Genomic DNA, 20,071 nt, shown 5'->3' on the forward strand with positions numbered 1-20,071 from the left:
GGAGAATATTTATCTTTGAGTTTTTTGGCCATTCCTCTTGTGATGGGTCCTATGGTGTTAGACCTTCTTGTATCATCCCCTCCCTCTTGAGAAGGATTTACCCTCAAATCCAAAAGATCTTCATCTTCACTATCAAATCCTGCAAAAGGTTTAAGATTAGATACATTGAAGGTAGCATGAACACCATATTCAGGAGGAAGATCAAGTTGATATGCATTGTTATTAATCCTCCTGATCACTCTAAAGGGTCCATCTCCTCTAGGATTGAGTTTAGATTTTCTTAGTTGAGGAAATCTTTCCTTTCTAAGATGAATCCAAACTAAATCTCCTTCATTGAAGATTAACTCTTTCTTGCCCTTATTATGTTTCTTGGCATATTTCTCATTTTGTTGTTGAATTTGAATTTTAACCCTTTGATGTAAATCTTTGATAAATTTAGATTTAGATACCCCATCTTGATGAACAAAATCAATAGAATTTGGAAGGGGTATTAAATCCATGGGTGTCAAAGGATTAAAACCATAAACAACTTCAAAAGGAGACAATGTAGTAGTTCCATGAACTACTCTATTGTAGGCAAACTCAACATGAGGTAGGTACTCATCCCAAGATTTGTGATTTCCTTTAAGAACTACCCTTAGTAAAGTGGAAAGAGATCTATTGACTACTTCAGTTTGACCATCTGTTTGAGGATGGCAAGTAGTAGAAAAAGATAACTTAGTCCCTAATCTAGACCATAAGGTCCGCCAAAAGTGACTAAGAAATTTTGTATCTCTATCCGAAACTATTACCTTAGGTAACCCATGAAGTTTAACCACATCTCTAAAGAATAACTTTGCAATGTTGCTTGCATCATCTACTTTGTGGCAAGGTATAAAATGAGCCATTTTGCTAAATCTATCTATCACCACAAAGATAGAATCAAAACCCCTAGAAGTTTTGGGAAGACCTAACACAAAATCCATACTTATCTCTTCCCAAGGGGTGGAAGCAACATTCAAAGGAGTATACAGTCTATGAGGCATTGATTTAGATTTAGCTTCTAAACAAGTTATACACTTAAAGCAATGCCTTTGAACATCCCTTCTCATGTGAGGCCAAAAGAATTTTTCTTTCAACATGCCAAGGGTCTTTTCTACCCCAAAATGTCCCATTAATCCTCCCTCATGTATCTCTTTAACAAGGAGTTTTCTATGTGAACCTTGAGGAATGCAAATTTTTCCTTCTTTAAAAAGATATCCCTCTTTCACATAGAATCCTCCTTGAGGTTTATTGAGACATTCCTCATAGATATGAGAAAAATCAAGATCTTGTGAATATAGTTATTAAATCCAAGAATTTGAGCTCCCAATGTGGCTAATAGATTAATTTTTCTTGACAAAGCATCAACCACCACATTGGATTGTCCTTTCTTGTATTTAATAACATAAGTGAATTGTTCAATGAATTCCAACCACTTAGCATGCCTCTTTTGTAACTTGTGTTGACTCTTCAAATACTTAAGTGATTCATGATCACTATGAATGATAAACTCCTTGGCAACAAGATAATGTTCCCAAGTTTGAAGAGCCCGCACAAGTGCATAGAGTTCTTTGTCATAGGTGGGGTAATTACAAGAGGCACCATGAAGTTTTTCACTAAAGTATGCAATTGGGTGTCCTTCTTGTAATAATACTGCACCTATGCCAAATCCTGAAGCATCACATTCTAGCTCAAAAGTTTTGGAAAAATTTGGCAAAGCTAGAATGGGTGCTTGTGTGAGCTTCTCTTTGAGTAGCTCAAAAGCTTTTTGTTGTTTATCCCCCCAATGGAATGTAACATCTTTTTTCACCAACTCATTGAGGGGTGAAGCAAGACTAGAGAAGTTAGGAACAAATCTTCTGTAAAAGCTTGGCAACCCATGGAAGCTCCTTACTTCTCCTACATTCTTTGGAGGAGGCCAATCTTGGATGGCCTTTATTTTTTCTGGGTCCACATGAACCCCATTTTTGGTAACCACAAATCCAAGAAATATGACACTATCAACACAAAAGGTACACTTGTCAAAGTTTGCAAACAATTTGTGTTTTCTAAGAATTGTTAAAACAACTCTCAAATGATTTTCATGAGTTTGCAAATTTTGACTATATACCAAGATGTCATAAAAGTAGACAACTACAAACTTCCCAATGCAATCCCTAAGGACGTGATTCATAAGTCTCATGAATGTGCTTGGAGCATTTGTAAGACCAAAAGGCATAACTAGCCATTCATATAATCCAAACTTGGTCTTAAAGGCAGTGATGGAATCCTCCTTGACGTAGTCCTCCTTTTGTATTTTTACTTTTCCTAGCTTAGCTCTTAAGGAGCATGGGTTACTATAAATACCCAACTCCTCTCTTGTATTATCATTTTTGAAATTAATGAGAATTGAGTTTTTTGAAACCAGAAACAATTCTCTTTTGAGAGTCAAGGCTAGAGAGTCCAAAGACTCCCTCTAGCCACCTTCCAAGCACCTTTCTCACTCTCATATTCCATTTTCCACGGTGCTGCCTCTCCTCCACGCTACCTCTCCTTCGCTGCCTCCTCATTAGAGTATGCGTCAGCGCTCTACCTCACATTCTTCATTCCATCACGCCTCAGCCACAGTCATTTGCATTTCACTCTCTCAATAGCTCCTCGGCCATCAACCACATCCTCTTCACCGTTTTGCTTTGGTTTCATCACAGATTCCAGGTTCAACCTCTATTCTACCTTGCTTCCGTCATTGCAACCCTAGATCCAGGTTTTCCACCGAATCTCATCTTCTCCTCTAGGGTTTCGTCTCACTTCCTCCTTCATTTTCATTATTCCTTCATTTTTCACCGAACAAACCTTATTTCCTCCGTTCATCCTTCTTTTCCAACGTTCAATCAGTTGTTTGAACCGATTAATCGGTTTATATTGAGTCTCCTCACCCTTTGAGGGTTTCTTCGTGTCCAATTTAAGTTTTCCACTCTTCGATCTCTGTTTTCCCCTTCAATCTCGAGTTTCCTATTCCATTCCGTTGCGTCTTCACTCGTCGGAGAAGCTTCGAGGAGTCCGAATCGAGCTCGCACAGCTTCGGTCGTCAGCTTCTCGGGCGTTCGTCCATCAAGTGGTATCAGAGCTTTGGTCGTCCACGCGTCAAAGGTAAGTATCGTGTTTCTGTTTCCTTCGTTGTTTGAGTTTTGTTTTTTTTTTATTCTGTCTTGATTCTGAGTTTGTTCTTCCATTTCCGCTTTGTTTCGATTAATATCACGTTTCTGTTTCGCGTTTCTGTTTCGCATCTCTGTTGTGTTTCATTTTTCTGAGTTGTTCATCATTTTCCTTTACTGTCTTGTGTTTAATTTTTGTTCGTCATTGAATCAATTCAATATTTCTTTTCTGGTTTGATATTGAATTAGTTTGTGTTTCGTGCATCTTATTTCAGTGAAATTTGTTTTAATGTGTTTAGGTTTCCAAATTCTGATAAGGTTTCTTGATCTGCGCTTGTTATGCTTTGAGTCTTATTTCATTTTATTCGGTGAATCCAATTTATTTGAGTCTTTCATTTTCTGAATCTTATCCTGTCATGTTTAGTCTTGTTATTTTCTTATTTTGTCATTTTAAATCTGTGTTTAACTGGGTTAGTATTCAATTTCGTGAGTACTTGAAGTTAACCTTGGTGTAATTTCTGTCAAGCCTCAAAAGCTATGACTCATTCGAATGAATAAGCTGGCTGACAGATTTCCATTGGCAATTTTGAATGATTGCATTGTCTTATGTGATTTGAGCCTGGCTGTTACTCACAAATGCACACCATATGAGCAATGACAAATTCATTAAGAGCTCGGGTGCTTAGTGTTTGACATGAGATGCAGCTTTGCATTGGTTCACAACACTTATTTGGTGCCTAATCTGTTTCTGGTTATTTTGTTTGATTGAGATGCATCTGATTGATTGAGCTAGTACCATGTGCATACCATATAAGCAATGAATTGCTTTGGCAAAGCTTGGTTGCACTGAGAAAACTCCAATAGAGTCTCATTTGCAGTTGGCCGATCTGCATAACTTTGCTTGTGTCTATGTTCTTTGCGTTTCTTAATCTGGTTTAGCATTAGATCCTTGCTGGACATCTTGCATTAACTTCTTAGTGTCTTGTTTGAATTTTAATTGATGTCTTTGACTTTAGCTAGTTGATAAAAAGCTATTTGAATCTTTGAGTCAATATTTGAGTGGTTAAGTTGCTTACATTGAGTAATTTGGGGCTGATTAAGTCAAATTTTGAGATAGTGTGTTTCTGCATCCAGTTGCTTTACAAACAAGTTTCTTTTAGATATTTGAAACTGATGATGCAAAGAAACCACGAGTTATAGCTGCCCTAAGCATTTTTCACTCTTTAAACCACCAAATTTTTGGCATTTTTCATTCACAAGTTGCTAGTTGTTTGCCTTTTCTGAAATTTGTGGAACTGGTGCATTTGAAATTGAGTTGTCATTGCAGCAAAAAGCTTGGTCATTCTGTTTACATGTAAAACAATTCAAAAGAAACATTTATATAGTTCAAAAAAGCTGACAGACCAGTGCAATTGACTTTTATGAAAGCTGATGCATTAGAAAAGCCTTTTCTCTTAGGCATTTTATGGAACAGTTGCAAACAATTCTGAACTGAATTTGAATTGGGTGCAAATGCAACTTGTTTGGTTTTTTTTTTATTGCTTTTAACATCTACTCTAGAACTGATCTTAGGATCCTGTTTGAGTGCTCACTTTGATCAAAAGCTTTGTTTCTTGTTTGTCAATTGTTGGTTGTCTTGGTTTTGTCTTGCACGTGTAAACTCTGATCTGCTGTTCTAATTTGAGCTTTGTTTGTTTTCATAATCTGATCTAGAGTTGATCTTGAGTCAGTTTCATTATCTGCTGTGCTGTCATTGTCTTGTGGCTGTCCTGTTCTGTTCTGGTTTCTGATTTCTGACTTTAGCCTAGCCATTCTTGATTGAGAAGTTGTTATACTTTGGTTTCTGGAAATTGAAGGAAGGTTTGTGTGCTTGGTAGCATCTTAGGTGGTGGTGGTCTGAAAGACTCTCAAGCCTTGAACTGCCAAGGGAGAATCTCCCTTCTAAACCTTTTCATTTATGTGCTTTAACTTTCAAAAGAGAAGCCTGAGTGTAGTGAGTTTAGTGAGGCTGACTTGGCCTAATTCCTTGGTACTTTGAAATAGAGAATTCATTGTTAATCTAACTGTTTGTAATTGTTCATTGTGCAGGGAAAAGGAGTTGAGTGAGCAAACTAGAGCAATTGTGATTGTTTTAATTTGCTCTTGCATTCATTTTCAATTATAAATTGTTTACTGAATTCAGTGAGATATTAAATGTTTGAATGTGATTGCTGATTTGCTGGTGATGCTAATTGTGCTTGTGAATGTTTAAACTGTCATTGCACTCACTTTAATTTCAAACATTGCCTGCTGAATTCATTGATATACTCATTGTTTTGATAGTGAATTGTTGATTTCCTGGTTTAATTGGGCTTGTTGAAGGCTGATTATGATTTGATAAGATCTATGGGAACTTGGTAGATACATAGAAATTGCAAATAATGTGCTGATTGTTTTATGAGCATGTCTGGAATTGCAACAACACTGTTTTAACTACCAATTTCTGCATTACATCATGTTAATCTTTCTCCATTGATTGATTAGCTTGGAATGATTGTTCAATCAGTTTGGTTTCAGCCTTGAATTACACCCATTTGCATCTGGTTTAATATCCATCTTTATGTGTATTTTGCTGGAATTGGTGTAATTTCTGTGTGCATATTTGAACTGAATCAGTGCAGGAAAAAAAGTGTAGAATAGGTGTGTTGTTGTGTGCAGAGTTGATAAATATCTGGACTTTAATTGAGCAGCAGTAGAATCTTAGGGGAAAGCTTGGAAAGCTTGTGCAGCCAAGAGAAAGGGAAGTTATTACTACCCTATATCTTCTTTTGCAATCTGTTTTAACTAAGTGAATACTCACAGCAGTTTTGTGCATTTGTGATTATAGGATTGACCAGAAGCTAGATTGCCCAAGTTATCCAGCAATAAGAAATTGAAGTAACAAAGTTGGGCAAACGTTTAGTTGGAGCAGGCTAGCAGTTGTCTTCTGAACTAAAGGGAAGACTTTAAATTGTTGTGTATCTCTTCTTGTAATTTGTTTGCATCAGATTCCCTAATCCACATGTTGTTATATACTGTTTTGCAGGAGTGGTGAATCAGATCCAAAGAGAGTGGAATCCAGAAGCTAGAAAAGGGGGCCAAAGCTGCCCAAAACAGCAACATCAGTGTACGTGTTTTTAGCACAATGATTTGGCATCAAAAGTGACTGTAGCTGAACCAGGACCAGACCCTAGCAGCCTACATAGTTTTGCTTTCTTTGTATATGTTTTGTTTCATTTGATGTGTAATAGGCTGATAGGCTATAGCTTTCTTTTAGTTTCAATGTTGTTTCTAATAGGCTTGTGTTAGCCACTGTTAGCTTTAGCTTTGTTTTGTAAAAGGGCCTTTTATAAAGTCCAAGTGCTTTGGAAGAGTCCTTGGTGCTCTTTCAAACTCTTGGCAACTTTACTTGCTTTAAATTTAGCATAGGTAGATAGATGAATGTGTGATTTGATTTGTGTTTCTCGTAGGGGTCATTAGAGTCCGCTGGTTTCTGAAGTGTTTTGTTTGTTTGATTTTGTGTTCACGTTTAGGGGTGATTTAGGCTAAAAGGGATTAAACTCTAAGCCTTATCACATTAGAGTCCGAGAGTCTAGTCTTTTAATTGTGATTAATTGTTTGAGTTGTGTACTTTGTTTCTAAAGGTGATTTTAGTTTAAGGGGTAATTAGTTAGTAGCCTAAGACATTTCTGGCAAGGCAAGACTTGGTACTTAAGCAGCTCTTTAGCTCACCTCTCTTACCTGGGACTTGTCTAAGTGAAAGTTTTGAACCCTTTAGATTAAGAAAACTTTTAAAAACAAAGATGTCTTCTTATGGTTCATATAGGTCTTCTAGGTTAGATAATGTTGATGAAATGTTTAAACAAGCTAGGAATCTTCCATTCTTTGGTAAAGACATAGGTGCATTAACATATCTAGCTTGGGAAAAAAAAATTGATAAAATAAATCCTTGGTTTTATGAAGAGAGTGAATATTATGTCCTTAGCATATATCTCTCTAAGTTAGAAGAGCATGCAAGTGAGTGGTGGGATGAAAGACAATATCATGTTAGGAAAGGTAGAAAGTCCTCCATTCGTGATTGGCATGATTTAAAAGCTTGCATGAGAAGAAAGTTTGTGCCTTCAAGCATTAAAAGAAACCTAGAACTAATTAGGGATTGCATTGATGATGGAAAATTATTTCTTGAGAGTTTAAATGATCATGGGTTTCTTCGTAGAGAATTAGAATTTGGGGCAAGACTTAAGGAGATCAAGGATAAGAAAAGAGAAAGAGAGATTGAGAGAAAAGAAAAGGAAGAAAGGAAAGAAGAAAAGAAGAGAGAAAGAGAACAAATAGAGAAAAGAGAAGAGAGAAGAAGAGAGGAATTAAGAAGAGAAGAAGAGAGAAAAGAAGAAAAGAGAGAAAGGCAAGGAAGAGAGAAGAAAGAAAAGGAGAAATTGTTACTGATGACAAATCCTATTCTTTCAAAGACTGTGGAACCTAAAAGGGAAGGTTTCCAAATCTTTACTTCTTTTCCAATAATTGATTACTTTTCAATTTTTGACTTCTCTTTCAAACCAATTGTCATGAAAACATTTTCACAATATGACAATTCAAATCTTGAGTTATTGTTATCTTTAAGAAAACAATTAACTCAAGATAAAATTGAATTTGGACTTCTAAAATTTTTAAAGATTACTAATCAAAGTATTAGAAGTTCTTATTCTCTTGTTTTTAAAGAAAAATTCTTTCTTGGATTGATATTAACCGAAGATATATTTGATGTGTATTGCAGATTCGTGTTTGATCCAGGAGGAAGAAAACTAGATCTAAAAGAATAAGGCCACTCCAAGATGGCCATGCTCCCAAAGATTGTGTGGAGCTTCTTCATAAGGCGATTGCCAGATTTGAGGACAAATCTTTTCTTAAGAGGGAGGGCATGATGGAATCCTCCTTGACGTAGTCCTCCTTTTGTATTTTTACTTTTCCTAGCTTAGCTCTTAAGGAGCATGGGTTACTATAAATACCCAACTCCTCTCTTGTATTAGCATTTTTGAAATTAATGAGAATTGAGTTTTCTGAAACCAGAAACAATTCTCTTTTGAGAGTCAAGGCTAGAGAGTCCAAAGACTCCCTCTAGCCACCTTCCAAGCACCTTTCTCACTCTCATATTCCATTTTCCATGGTGCTGCCTCTCCTCCACGCTACCTCTCCTTCGCTGCCACCTCATTAGAGCATGCGTCAGCGCTCTACCTCACATTCTTCATTCCATCACGCCTCAGCCACAATCATTTGCATTTCACTCTCTCAATAGCTCCTCGGCCATCAACCACATCCTCTTCACCGTTTTGCTTTGGTTTCATCACAGATTCCAGGTTCAACCTCTATTCTACCTTGCTTCCGTCATTGCAACCCTAGATCCAGGTTTTCCACCGAATCTCATCTTCTCCTCTAGGGTTTCGTCTCACTTCCTCCTTCATTTTCATTATTCCTTCATTTTTCACCGAACAAACCTTATTTCCTCCGTTCTTCCTTCTTTTCCAACGTTCAATCAGTTGTTTGAACCGATTAATCGGTTTATATTGAGTCTCCTCACCCTTTGAGGGTTTCTTCGTGTCCAATTTAAGTTTTCCACTCTTCGATCTCCGTTTTCCCCTTCAATCTCGAGTTTCCTATTCCATTTCGCTGCGTCTTCACTCGTCGGAGAAGCTTCGAGGAGTCCGAATCGAGCTCGCACAGCTTCGGTCGTCAGCTTCTCGGGCGTTCGTCCATCAGGCAGTTTTCCATTCATCACCTTCTTTAATTCTTATTTGGTGATAGCCACTTTTTAAATCTACCTTTGAAAATATTTGTGCTCCATGCAATTCATCCAACATATCATCAAGCCTAGGAATGGGATGTCTATACTTGATTGTAATGTTGTTGATAGCTCTACAATTACAACACATGCGCCACTTCCCATCTTTTTTTGGGACAAGCAACACTGGTACAACACATGGACTTAGACTCTTCTGAACTAAGCCTTTATCTAGCAACTCTTGGACTTGTGTCTCAATCTCCTTAGTTTCTTGGGGGTTTGTCCTATAGGCTGGCCTATTAGGAAGAATTGCCCCTGGAATGAAATCAATTTGATGTTCAATTCCTCTTATGGGTGGAAGCCCTTTTGGAATTTCTTGTGGGAATAGATCATCAAATTCTTTCAAAAGTTTTTGAATGGATGGAGAAAGAGTTGAAGTCTTTGAATCATTAGATGTGCATGTAAGTGTCCCTTGACAAAGAAGAAGATATGAAGGTTGCTCAACTTGAAGTGTATTGATTAAAGTCTTTTTGTTTAAAAGGACTTCATGTTGAGTGACCTTAGGTGGCACACTTGTTGCTATACCTTCCTTTCTTTTTGACTTTTTCTTTTGATCATGTTCTTGCTTTCTTAAGGACTTCATTTGTGCTTGATCCTTAGCCACTTGGGTAGGAGTCAAAGGATGAAGCACAAACTTTTTGTCCTTTTGATGGATAGTGATGGTATTGGTTAGACCATGATGGATAGTTTGATGATCAAATTGCCATGGTCTCCCCAATAACACATGACATGCTTCCATGGGAACTATATCACATAAAACTTCATCTTTGAAGTTCCCAATGGAAAATGCCAACTTCACTTGATTCTTGACTATTATATCCCCATATTCATTTAGCCAATGAAGTTTATAAGGTTTTGGATGGGGTATAATATCAAGCTTCAACTTCTCAACCAACCTTGTGCTACAACAATTGCAACAAGATCCACTATCAACAATGAGAGAACAATGATTTTCTTGAATTTTACATCTTGTGTGAAAAATGTTCTCTCTTTGTGATATGTGTTCAAGACTTGGTTGGTTGCTAAGTATCCTTCTCACCATGAGCAGTTGCCCATCATCAGCATATATTTCCTCTTCCCTCTCTCTTTCCTCACTCTCACTTGTACTAGTTGGGGTGTCACTTTCACTACTATAAATGTCCTTGCCTTTCAAAATAATGTTTCTTTTTGTAGGACATTGAGTAGCTACATGACCCCTTCCTAGACATTTGAAGCATTTGATTTCACTGGTTCTGGTGTGTGAGGGTGTTTCTTTCTTGGGTCTCTCTTCTATTTTGGCTAGAGGTTTAAATGGCTCTTTTTCTTTAAAAATTTTCTTTTCAAAAGTAGGTTGAACTTGAATTCTTTTAGAAGAAGATTTTCTCAAGTTTTGTTGTTCTACCTTTATACACATTTGAACAAGATCATTCAAATCTCTATAAGGTAGAAGTTCAACCCTATCTCTTATGTCAAAATTGAGCCCACTTAAAAATCTAGCTAAAGTAATTTCTGGACCCTCCACTATACCTGCCCTCATCATATACAACTCCATCTTTTGTCTATATTCCTCAATTGTCATAGACCTTTGTTGTAACCTTTGGAGTTTATCCATGAGTTCTCTATTGTAGTAGGAGGGAATGTGTCTCCTCCTAAGGGCAGACTTGAGATCATTCCAATAGTGGATGGGAGGGGCTTGATGTCTAAGCCTCTCTTTGACCAAAGCAGTCCACCAGTACATTGCATACCCTTGAAAACTTAGGGTAGCTAGAGAGACCTTCCTCTCTTCACTCACTTGGTGGCATTCAAATAATTGTTCCACCTTCATCTCCCAATCAAGATAAGCCTCTACATTGTCCTTCCCATGGAAGTGAGGCAACACAACATTGACTTCTTTAGGGGGTGGGGGTGCATGAGAATTTCTCCTATGCCTTCTAGAAGTAGAAGGCTGATGAGGGTAATAATCACCCAGACTCATGGTCATCCCTCCCTCTTGAGAGTTGTCACTCTGACTTCCCCTAGACTTACTTTTCCTTATCATTCTCAACTCATCTTGAATAACAGCATTTTGAAGCTCTCTATTGACTTTCTCTTCATTCATTTCTCTTCTTATTTCCTTGAATTCATTAACTAAAGTTTGAAGAGAAAAATGTTCTTTTTCATTATCACTAATCCTAGGAGAATGCCTTCTAGACATTATGATGGACTTAAATGTTATTCTTGAAGTAAAGACTAGAGCTTTTCACTTGAAAGCAATATTCCAGGTAAGGGAGGTGATTCACTAGGAATGCTTAAGTACCAAGCCTTATCCTTGCCAAATATGCTTCTAGTTACTTACTAGAGTCCTTAGATCAAAATCACTCTTAAATCCACTTAAGTCTTAAAGACAACAAAGAAAACACAAAGTAAAGAAAGAACACAACCTAACTCTAAATTCGGACCCCTAAGAGAGCTTCCTATTCGCACAAGATATATGTTATCTAGTCGAAAATTGGAAAAACCATTAAAGTGAGGTCTCCTAGGTGAGGCTTAGACTTTGGATCTAAGACACACTCACTACTCAATTTTAGGTTGTGAGACTTCTTTTGAGTCTAGTTACAAATGAGGGAAGAGCACTTGTGAACTCTAGCACCTCACTTGCTTGGATTTGGAACTTACAACCAAAGAAAACAATGGAAATTACAAAGAAAATTGGGTAACTTGGAAAGGAAAAGTTAGAATAGGCTAGGGAAACAATGTATGCAGCTTTGGTTGCTCTCAAAGAACTTGAATCTACTGGATTCCACACAATTCTCTCAGCTGCAAAGTGCTTAAACAAAGGAATTAATTTTTCTGCAGTATGGAACTCTGCTGCAAGTCACGGCCTTTCCTTCTTCAAGGCTCAACTTCATTCACTTTCCTCACCAATTGAACTTCCTTTGATGCTTCCACTTGCAATGAGCCATTTGAGTTATAGTTCACCTATCCAACAAACCAGTTAATCACAGAAAGTACCACCACAATTGCCAGCAAAATCACATCCAGGTGACAGCAACACCAGGACTTTTGTCAAACAGATGGTGTGCAGAATGTAGAAAAATCGAAAATCAAGCAATAACAGGGTTTTCAAACACGGTGGCACCTCAAATAGATCCTAAGAAGGGTTCTAGATCAGATTTAAAACACAAGAAAAGACTTTAGATTAGAATCACACACGAATTGGCTATGCATTGAAAATTGATAAAATTGTTTGATGAAATGCCTGAATGAATTGCACCAGATTTCTGCACCAGATTTTAACAGCAACAATACTATACACTTCAAACTTTCAACACTGATGATGCAATGGTCCTAAGTGCCTTTTAACATATGTAATATCTCTATTGAATTGTTATCTTAATATTTTAAATGGACCATGGCTTTTACTGCATCTAAAAGTGATGAATCAAGCAAAATAATGCAGTGCAGAATTTGACAATAAACCAGCACAATTTTCAGCAGAATCAATTTTTCAATGCAGAAAAATATACCAAATGAACAGTACTGCACCTAGTTATTTTCCAATGATTCAAACATGTTTTGATGATGAATGATGACTTGTTGGAACTAATTGGATGCATCAAAACTATATAAAACAGAGAATCACTACTGCAGTACCAGCTTTCAGCTAAATTTAACAACTAGCATGGTCAAATTTTGATTCAAAAGTAATTATGATTTGAAAACAGCAAAGAGGAGTTAGAAATGGTATTTGAAAGTTGCACAAATGCAGAAATTCAGTGTTGATGATGGTTAGCAATGATCTAATACTAACCACACACAATTAAGCAGAATTTACCCAAGGAAACACATGCATCCCGGCCAAATGCTTAGACACTCTTGCCACATGACAAACTATTTGGAATCAACTCATTTCATCTTCCAAATGGTTCAGATAATGGATCAATCAACTGTTGTTCATTAGATCAGTAAATGACCATAAAACAGTAACAGTGCAACACAAAAAAAAAAACAGAACTTAAATGCTGTCATCTTTGAACAACCTGCACAGATTTGAGTTTGAATGGTAGATCTAAACACCTGAGCTCATTTCTGAAGTATTCATTGCTCTTAATTGGTGTAGCCACATTCAAACAACTCAGATTTTTGGTAAAACTTGGTTGAAACCAGATTTGATAACAAAAACAGCAAAGTAACTAACAAGACATAAGACAAAAACCAGAAATGATGTTTAAATGGTAAAAATGACTCAAAACAGCAAGAGATAACCGAATAAAATGATGCTAGACTCAAGCAAATAGGACTGGTATCAATAAAACTCAAAACATAGAAGCCTAAACACATCATAGATGCTGAAACAGAAACAGAATTTAGCAGAACCACAAGACATAGCAGGAATTTGAATGACAGTTTGAAAAATGAAAGATGAAGCCACTTATCTCACGGTTCAAGTTAGAACCTATGCTCTGAATACCACTTGATACATCCTAGGAGATGTAGAGAAGATGATCCGTGAGATTGGAGGTGCAAAGAGACTTGGACAGCTTGCTGAAACCAATGGAACAGTAGCATTAGCAGCTGTAGACTTGGAATTTCATGAGCAGATTGGTTAGGAGTTTTGGATGTGAAGCAGCGGATGATTGGTGATTATGGTGAATGGATATGAAGGCTAGCTTGGAGAGGTGATTCACAACTCAGAAGGCTTCCTAGAGTGGAAGGAAGTTGCAATGGAAATCAAGCTAAGAAGTGACTCTTGGAGAAGGAATTTACTATGCATTTCAGCAGAAATTCTTTACTACAATCCAAAAGTGATTTACAAGCTTTTCCTATGAGATTTTATAGATTAATCTCAAGGCTTTAAGCAAGCAATTTTCACGTTGCAGATCTGAACCCATGTGCTACATGTATGGCTTCTAAAACACGTGAAAATTGAGTTTTATGTGAAAAAAAACATTTACTAATGCAGCCCCATAGAAGGATAAGTACACCCCTTTTTGTATAGAAATGTCCTTTTTACCCTTCTCCATGTTTTGGCAGATTTGGCATATCTTCTTGTTCTCCAATTTTCCATCCAAAGATAGCAAATAGTACTTGACCTTGAAGAGAATATTTATCTTTGAGCTTTTTGGCCATTCCTCTTGTGATGGGTCCTATGGTGTTAGACCTTCTTGTATCAAACATGGTATATTCACTCCAAGTGTATAACTTCATGAGTTTGACTCAAGTACACATATCTAAATAAATTGAGTCTAAAAGATTTTGGTTGTATTTATAAACTTATGTAATGTTGTAATTAAATGACTTATTGTATTATAGACATATGTTGTTTTTTTCCAGCTAGTTTATCCTTATGTTTTTGTTGTATATTTGTTTTTTTTGCAATAATAACTTTTATGGTGTTAGCATATAATGATAAAGAGTTGATAGGATGAGAACCTCCAATTTAAATCATAGGATAGTTTTTTCTTTGACGTGTACAATTTTAGAGAAAAAACATTAGTTTAATAGTTCCTTTGTATATATTATGTTAATATAGTTCTCTTTCTTTTGAATAATTATATAATGCCATATATACTTTGAATTATTTGTTTTTAATATTGACAATAAAATATTTAATTTTTATTAGTTTCATCCTATTAAAAATGAAATGTTGCATTTTGACTTAATTAAATATGTAATTATTTATCTTAATTATTTATTTATTTGCCATTAAAAAAACAAGGATGAATTATCTATAAAATAATCTATTTTTTTTATACAAAGTAACAAATTTCATAAATAAGTAAAATAAAATAATAACAATGATTTGAAATATTGATTAAAGAGTTTTTGTATTGTTTTTAATCAACACATAACAAAAGTTAGAACAAAAAGTTTGTGTATATCAAATATTAAATAATCAATATTTTGTATTAAATAATTTAATCACGTTAATTGAAATGCATTTAACACATCATCTTATTGTAGGTTAAAAATTAATAAAAATTGTACCTGTTTAGACAAATTTATGTAAAAGTATTTAAAAAAAATAAAAAAAAAATTGAAAAAGATACATTTAAATGAAGTAATTTTAAGTTGCATATGCAGATCCCTTATCCCCTCACTGAATTCTTTAGATACTTCACCTCCCACAAAATATCAACAATCCATTCCATCCCAAAACTTAAGATATTTTTAAACTTCTTGCAAGTTTCAACCTTTTCATTTTTAGTTCTAATTCTTCTTCACCACCACAGTGTCTGAGCTCAGAACTCTTTTTCTTCCTCCACAAAACCTCACAATCTCTTCCTATACTTTGACATATGGAGTTACCGTTAAGGACCGCAATTCTCCATTCCTCTTCTTCGTTTCAACAGAGATTTCACACTCACAAACCCACTCCAGAGTTACCCTCACCCTTCTCCTTGTTCGTTGCAAATCCACTTCGTCTTCCATGCTCAGCTTTTGCTTCCAAAGGTCACTCACTGCTTTTCAACTCTATGTTTTCTCACCCCACTATTTTTTTACATGTTTTCTGCGTTATATGTTATGTACTGTTGTTTGGGTAGAGCTTAGAAGGTAAAATCAGCATACGGAGTTCCATTTTTTTTTTGGTTTATCTTCACTGTCGTGATTTGTGACACTGAACAAACAAAAAGAAAGGTGAAGGACCCGAATTGTTTTTTTTTTAATGAAAACGGTTTTGATGTGATTAAAGAGTCAATAAATAATATTCGTTTTTCCCGGTTGAGATTTATTGATAACATTAAATGTTATGTTTTTTAGCTGCCCTTGTATTTTATTCAATGGAAAAAATGAAACAAAGATCACTGGAGAAGGATTGAGTCTAAAAGATGGGAGGAAACATCCCAAATACAGAAAAGTGTTTTACTTGGTGAACACCATGGCAAGCATGGAAATGAGCAGCATTATTTGCTTCTCTATGGCAACAGTTCGCAAAACCGCTGTAAATATGGAGTTGTCAAATATTTAGCGGAATCAAACTTATTTTAAACCTAATTTGTAATAAGTTAAAGTATTCATTCGGTCCCTGTAATGGTTTGCATTTCAAGTTTTAGTCCTTGTATGAGAAAATGGTAAGTTTTAGGTCCTGTAGGTTTTCTTTTGCAACGGTTTATCACTGCCAAAAGAATTTTTAGCTTGTAACTTGTTTGATATTAACACCAGGAACCCAAACTTAGTTTTCATCCATGTGTAGGAACTAAAATTATGAGGAATAAATAAATAGTTTTGAAATATAATTGTATTTATCTCACTTGAATTGATGGTGCGTTTCAGGAGAGGATCCTAAATGTTATGCTAATTATGCTAACTTGTTTCTTGATCTAGCAGATCAGCAGCATTACTTTCCAGTCAATGCACCTGACACAAAAGCAGTGCTGAATCCTATCAGTAAAGGGTTTTCATGTACTGGTGCCTCTTGTGGTGATAGTTCTTGTGATGATGTTGATGATGGTATGGGGTTCTTGGATAACTATGAAATGATCTTTAGAGATTGTGACAAGCTAATCGAGTCTTTCATGCTGCACGAGACCGATTGGAGAAAGTTTTTAATTTTAAACAAAAAGTGGAGCAATATTAGGCCCCATTTCTTTAGACACTGTCGGGACAAGGCAGATGCCATAGACAATCCAGTGCTGAAGAACAAACTGCTCTGGCTTGGAAAGAAGCTTAAAGAGGTCTTTCATTGCTTATTTGATATTGAAAATTATACCCATCACTCTGTCATCATGATATGGGTGGTGACTAATTAAAATCAATCTGACACAGTTCTGTTCTATCTAACCTTTTATCCTCCACCCCTATAACAAAGAAACGTCATTAATGGAAACGTTGTATGTCTAAATAGTATACCAATCCTTTAAATTGTTATTTATGGCATTCACAAAGTCATTTAATACTCCTCTTCTTCAGATAGATGAAGAGTTGCAGAGACACAATGAACTTATCCTAATGATCAAAGAGAATCCATCTGAAATTAGTGAAATTGTTTCAAGGAGTCGTAGAGATTTCACAAGAGAATTCTTTATGCATCTTCATACCTTAGCTGAATCTTCTGTCAACAATCTTGAAACACAAAATGGTGAGACTAAATGCTTTGAATTCTGAATTAGTGTTTCTTATGAGAGTATATTTTGCTTTCAAGTATTTGGTCAGCCACAGAACTGAATGATATCCCTTAGTTTCAGAGTTTTTAGATATTTTATAATGTTGGTGTCTTCTATAATCAAATCCATCCCCAGAAAAATCATATTACATTTTCATTCTCATCTCTCCAAAAGTTCTTTTATAACTCATTGTTCGGCTAGTGTTTGTCTGGCTTAGCCATAACCTTTGATAAACTGTGATAATATGCCTTGGGATTTTTATGTCCTTGATGTTAGTATTCAAGTAATGAGTCGATTTATAGTTCAAACTTGCCTAATTAATTAATCTGGTATATTTTCACCCTATGTTTATGTAACAAGATTTTGCAAAGCTTCGGAACATGTTTTTGGCTGCCGTAAAAGACTATGACAGTGCAATGGAAAGCATTGAAACACTAAATGCTGCAGAATTGAACTTCCAAGATATTATCAAGTCTCCTTCAGATGCTTCCTGCTGGAAGATAGACAACTTAGGTGAGAAAAATCAATGCTTCAATCCAGAATTAGTTGCTCATTGGCTACAATTGTGTTATAATGTGGAAGAAGTCGGAAGGGTACATGCAATTGTCTTGAAATGTTTTAGACATTCAAATACTTATGTTGATAATAATTTGATTTGTAGCTATTTAAGATTGGTTGAGTTGGATCGGGCTCGTTGTGTGTTTGATGGAATGCCAAGAAAGAATACAGTTACATGGACTGCTATTATTGATGGATATTTAAAATGTAACTTGGATGATGAGGCTTTTAAGTTGTTTCAAGATTCTGTTAAACATGGGGTTCCAGCCAACAGTAAGATGTTTGTCTGTATCATGAATTTGTGTGGTAAAAGAGTGGATTTAAAGCTGGGGAAACAAATCCATGCTCGTATTTTGAAAAGCAGATGGAGGAATATAATTGTGGACAATGCTGTTGTTCATTTTTATGCAAAATGTGGCGATATATCAAGTGCATTTCGGGCATTTGATTGTATGGCAGAGCGAGATGTAATATGTTGGACAACTATGATCACTGCCTGTTCCCAACAAGGGTTTGGGTATGAAGCGATGTTGATGTTGTCACAAATGCTAGGTGAAGGGTTCTTTCCTAATGAATATACTATATGTAGTGCACTAAAGGCTTGTGGAGAAAATAAAGCACTGAAATTTGGAACACAGCTTCATGGTGCCATAATAAAGAATATCTGTAAGAGTGATGTTTTTATAGGAACTTCCCTAGTTGATATGTATGCAAAATGTGGATTGATGGTGGATTCTAAAGGGGTGTTTGATAGAATGAAAATCAGAAATACAGCTACTTGGACATCTATTATATCAGGATATGCTCGAAATGGGTTTGGTGAAGAGGCCATAAACTTCTTTCGATTAATGGAGAGTAAAAGAATGCATGTTAATAAATTGACAGTTTTAAGTGTCTTGATGGCTTGTGGCACAACAAAAGCTTTGCTAATTGGAAGAGAGGTTCATGCACAGATAATCAAACGTATTTTCCATACGAACATGTATATAGGAAGCACTTTGGTCTGGTTCTATTGCAAGTGTAAAGAATACTCTTATGCTTTCAAGGTGCTTCAGCACATGCCACTTAGGGATGTAGTTTCTTGGACTGCCATTATCTCTGGTTGTGCTAGACTTGGGCTTGAACAAGAGGCTCTGGAGTTTCTGCAAGAAATGATGGAAGAAGGCGTGTTACCTAATTCCTATACTTACTCATCAGCCTTGAAGGCTTGTGCAGAACTAGAAGCTCCAATGCTTGGAAAGTTAATTCATTCATATGCAAGCAAGTCTCCTGCCTCGTCTAATGTATTTGTGAACAGTGCTTTAATATATATGTATTCAAAATGCGGATATGTTGCTGATGCTTTTCAAGTTTTTGACAACATGCCGGAGAGGAATTTGGTGTCTTGGGAATCCATGATCTTGGCTTATGCATGGAATGGACATGCTAGAGAGGCTCTGAAGCTCGTGCACAGAATGCAAGCTGAAGGTCTTGTGGTGGATGATTATATCCATACAACAGTTGTTAGTGCTTGTGGAGGTGTTGAGCATGGAGACATTCAACAGAGTGGTGAATCTTCTTCACATTACTTGTATTCCTAGTAATCTTCTACAAGATAGGAGCATCAATCAATATTGAAGAACAAGTGAATATACCTAATTAGATTATAGCTGCAGCTAAAGGATACTGTATATTCAGTAGACGAGGAGTATACATAATGATTTTTTAGAAACATTGTGCCACCAAATACTAGTGATAGGCTTCTTTTGCTCTCTTTGTATCTACCATCTATGTAAAAGAATGAACAATGATGAGAAAATGAAAAGGAATATCTCAATCACTTCATCATCGAAAGGGATTTTTAAGAGCGACACTTTCTCTGAAGACTCCATTTATGATGAAGGATGCTGCTCTCATATATATCTTTATGTCGTGTTTTATATTTTATATTGGGTTATGCTCCTCACACCTTAGCTACAATCCTAAAGCAAGAAAAATGATATTTTGTGTTACACTATAAATAAACAGAACATACTATGATCTGTTGGAGGCTCCACTGTGGTCTGATTATGTTGCTAGAAAAATGGTTTATCTGGTATTGTAGGTTCATTATCCCAAAAATCACAACAGCCACTGTTGCTCAGCCACTCAACACTTTATCTTGCTAATAGTTCTGTTGTTTTATGCATTCTCCTGCTAAAGGACTGCAGATCTCTGCATAATATGTAAAGTGTGACATATGAGTGTAACTTTGCTTCTTAATCTGACCTTGTATACCCACAACTCTGATTCCTAATCCCTAATCCTTAATTACCTCATGAATTTTAAACATGTTATAAGGTTAAGGCACCAATATGAGTTGGTAAATTGTGATTAAGGAAATTTATTAGTTATCCACTGTAAACGTCTTTGGAGCATTTGTTATTTTATTTATGAATATAGTATTACTTTTTTTTTTCCAA

At 35.9% G+C, this 20,071-nt stretch overlaps 1 protein-coding gene across 1 annotated transcript; it reads left to right on the top strand.

Annotated features, from left to right (window-relative positions):
- The first annotated feature begins 15,083 nt into the window (after nt 1-15,083).
- LOC108324726 (pentatricopeptide repeat-containing protein At4g18520, chloroplastic) lies at nt 15,084-19,474 on the top strand. Its single transcript, XM_017557660.2, has 4 exons — nt 15,084-15,420; nt 16,297-16,643; nt 16,879-17,047; nt 17,433-19,474. Exons 1-4 carry the CDS (start codon nt 15,267-15,269, stop codon nt 19,208-19,210), a joined length of 2,448 nt encoding a protein of 815 aa, XP_017413149.1. The 5' UTR covers nt 15,084-15,266; the 3' UTR covers nt 19,211-19,474.
- The last annotated feature ends 597 nt before the right edge of the window (nt 19,475-20,071 follow it).

The sequence above is a fragment of the Vigna angularis genome, chromosome 1 (assembly GCF_016808095.1).
Source record: "Vigna angularis cultivar LongXiaoDou No.4 chromosome 1, ASM1680809v1, whole genome shotgun sequence".
Lineage (NCBI taxonomy): Eukaryota > Viridiplantae > Streptophyta > Magnoliopsida > Fabales > Fabaceae > Vigna > Vigna angularis.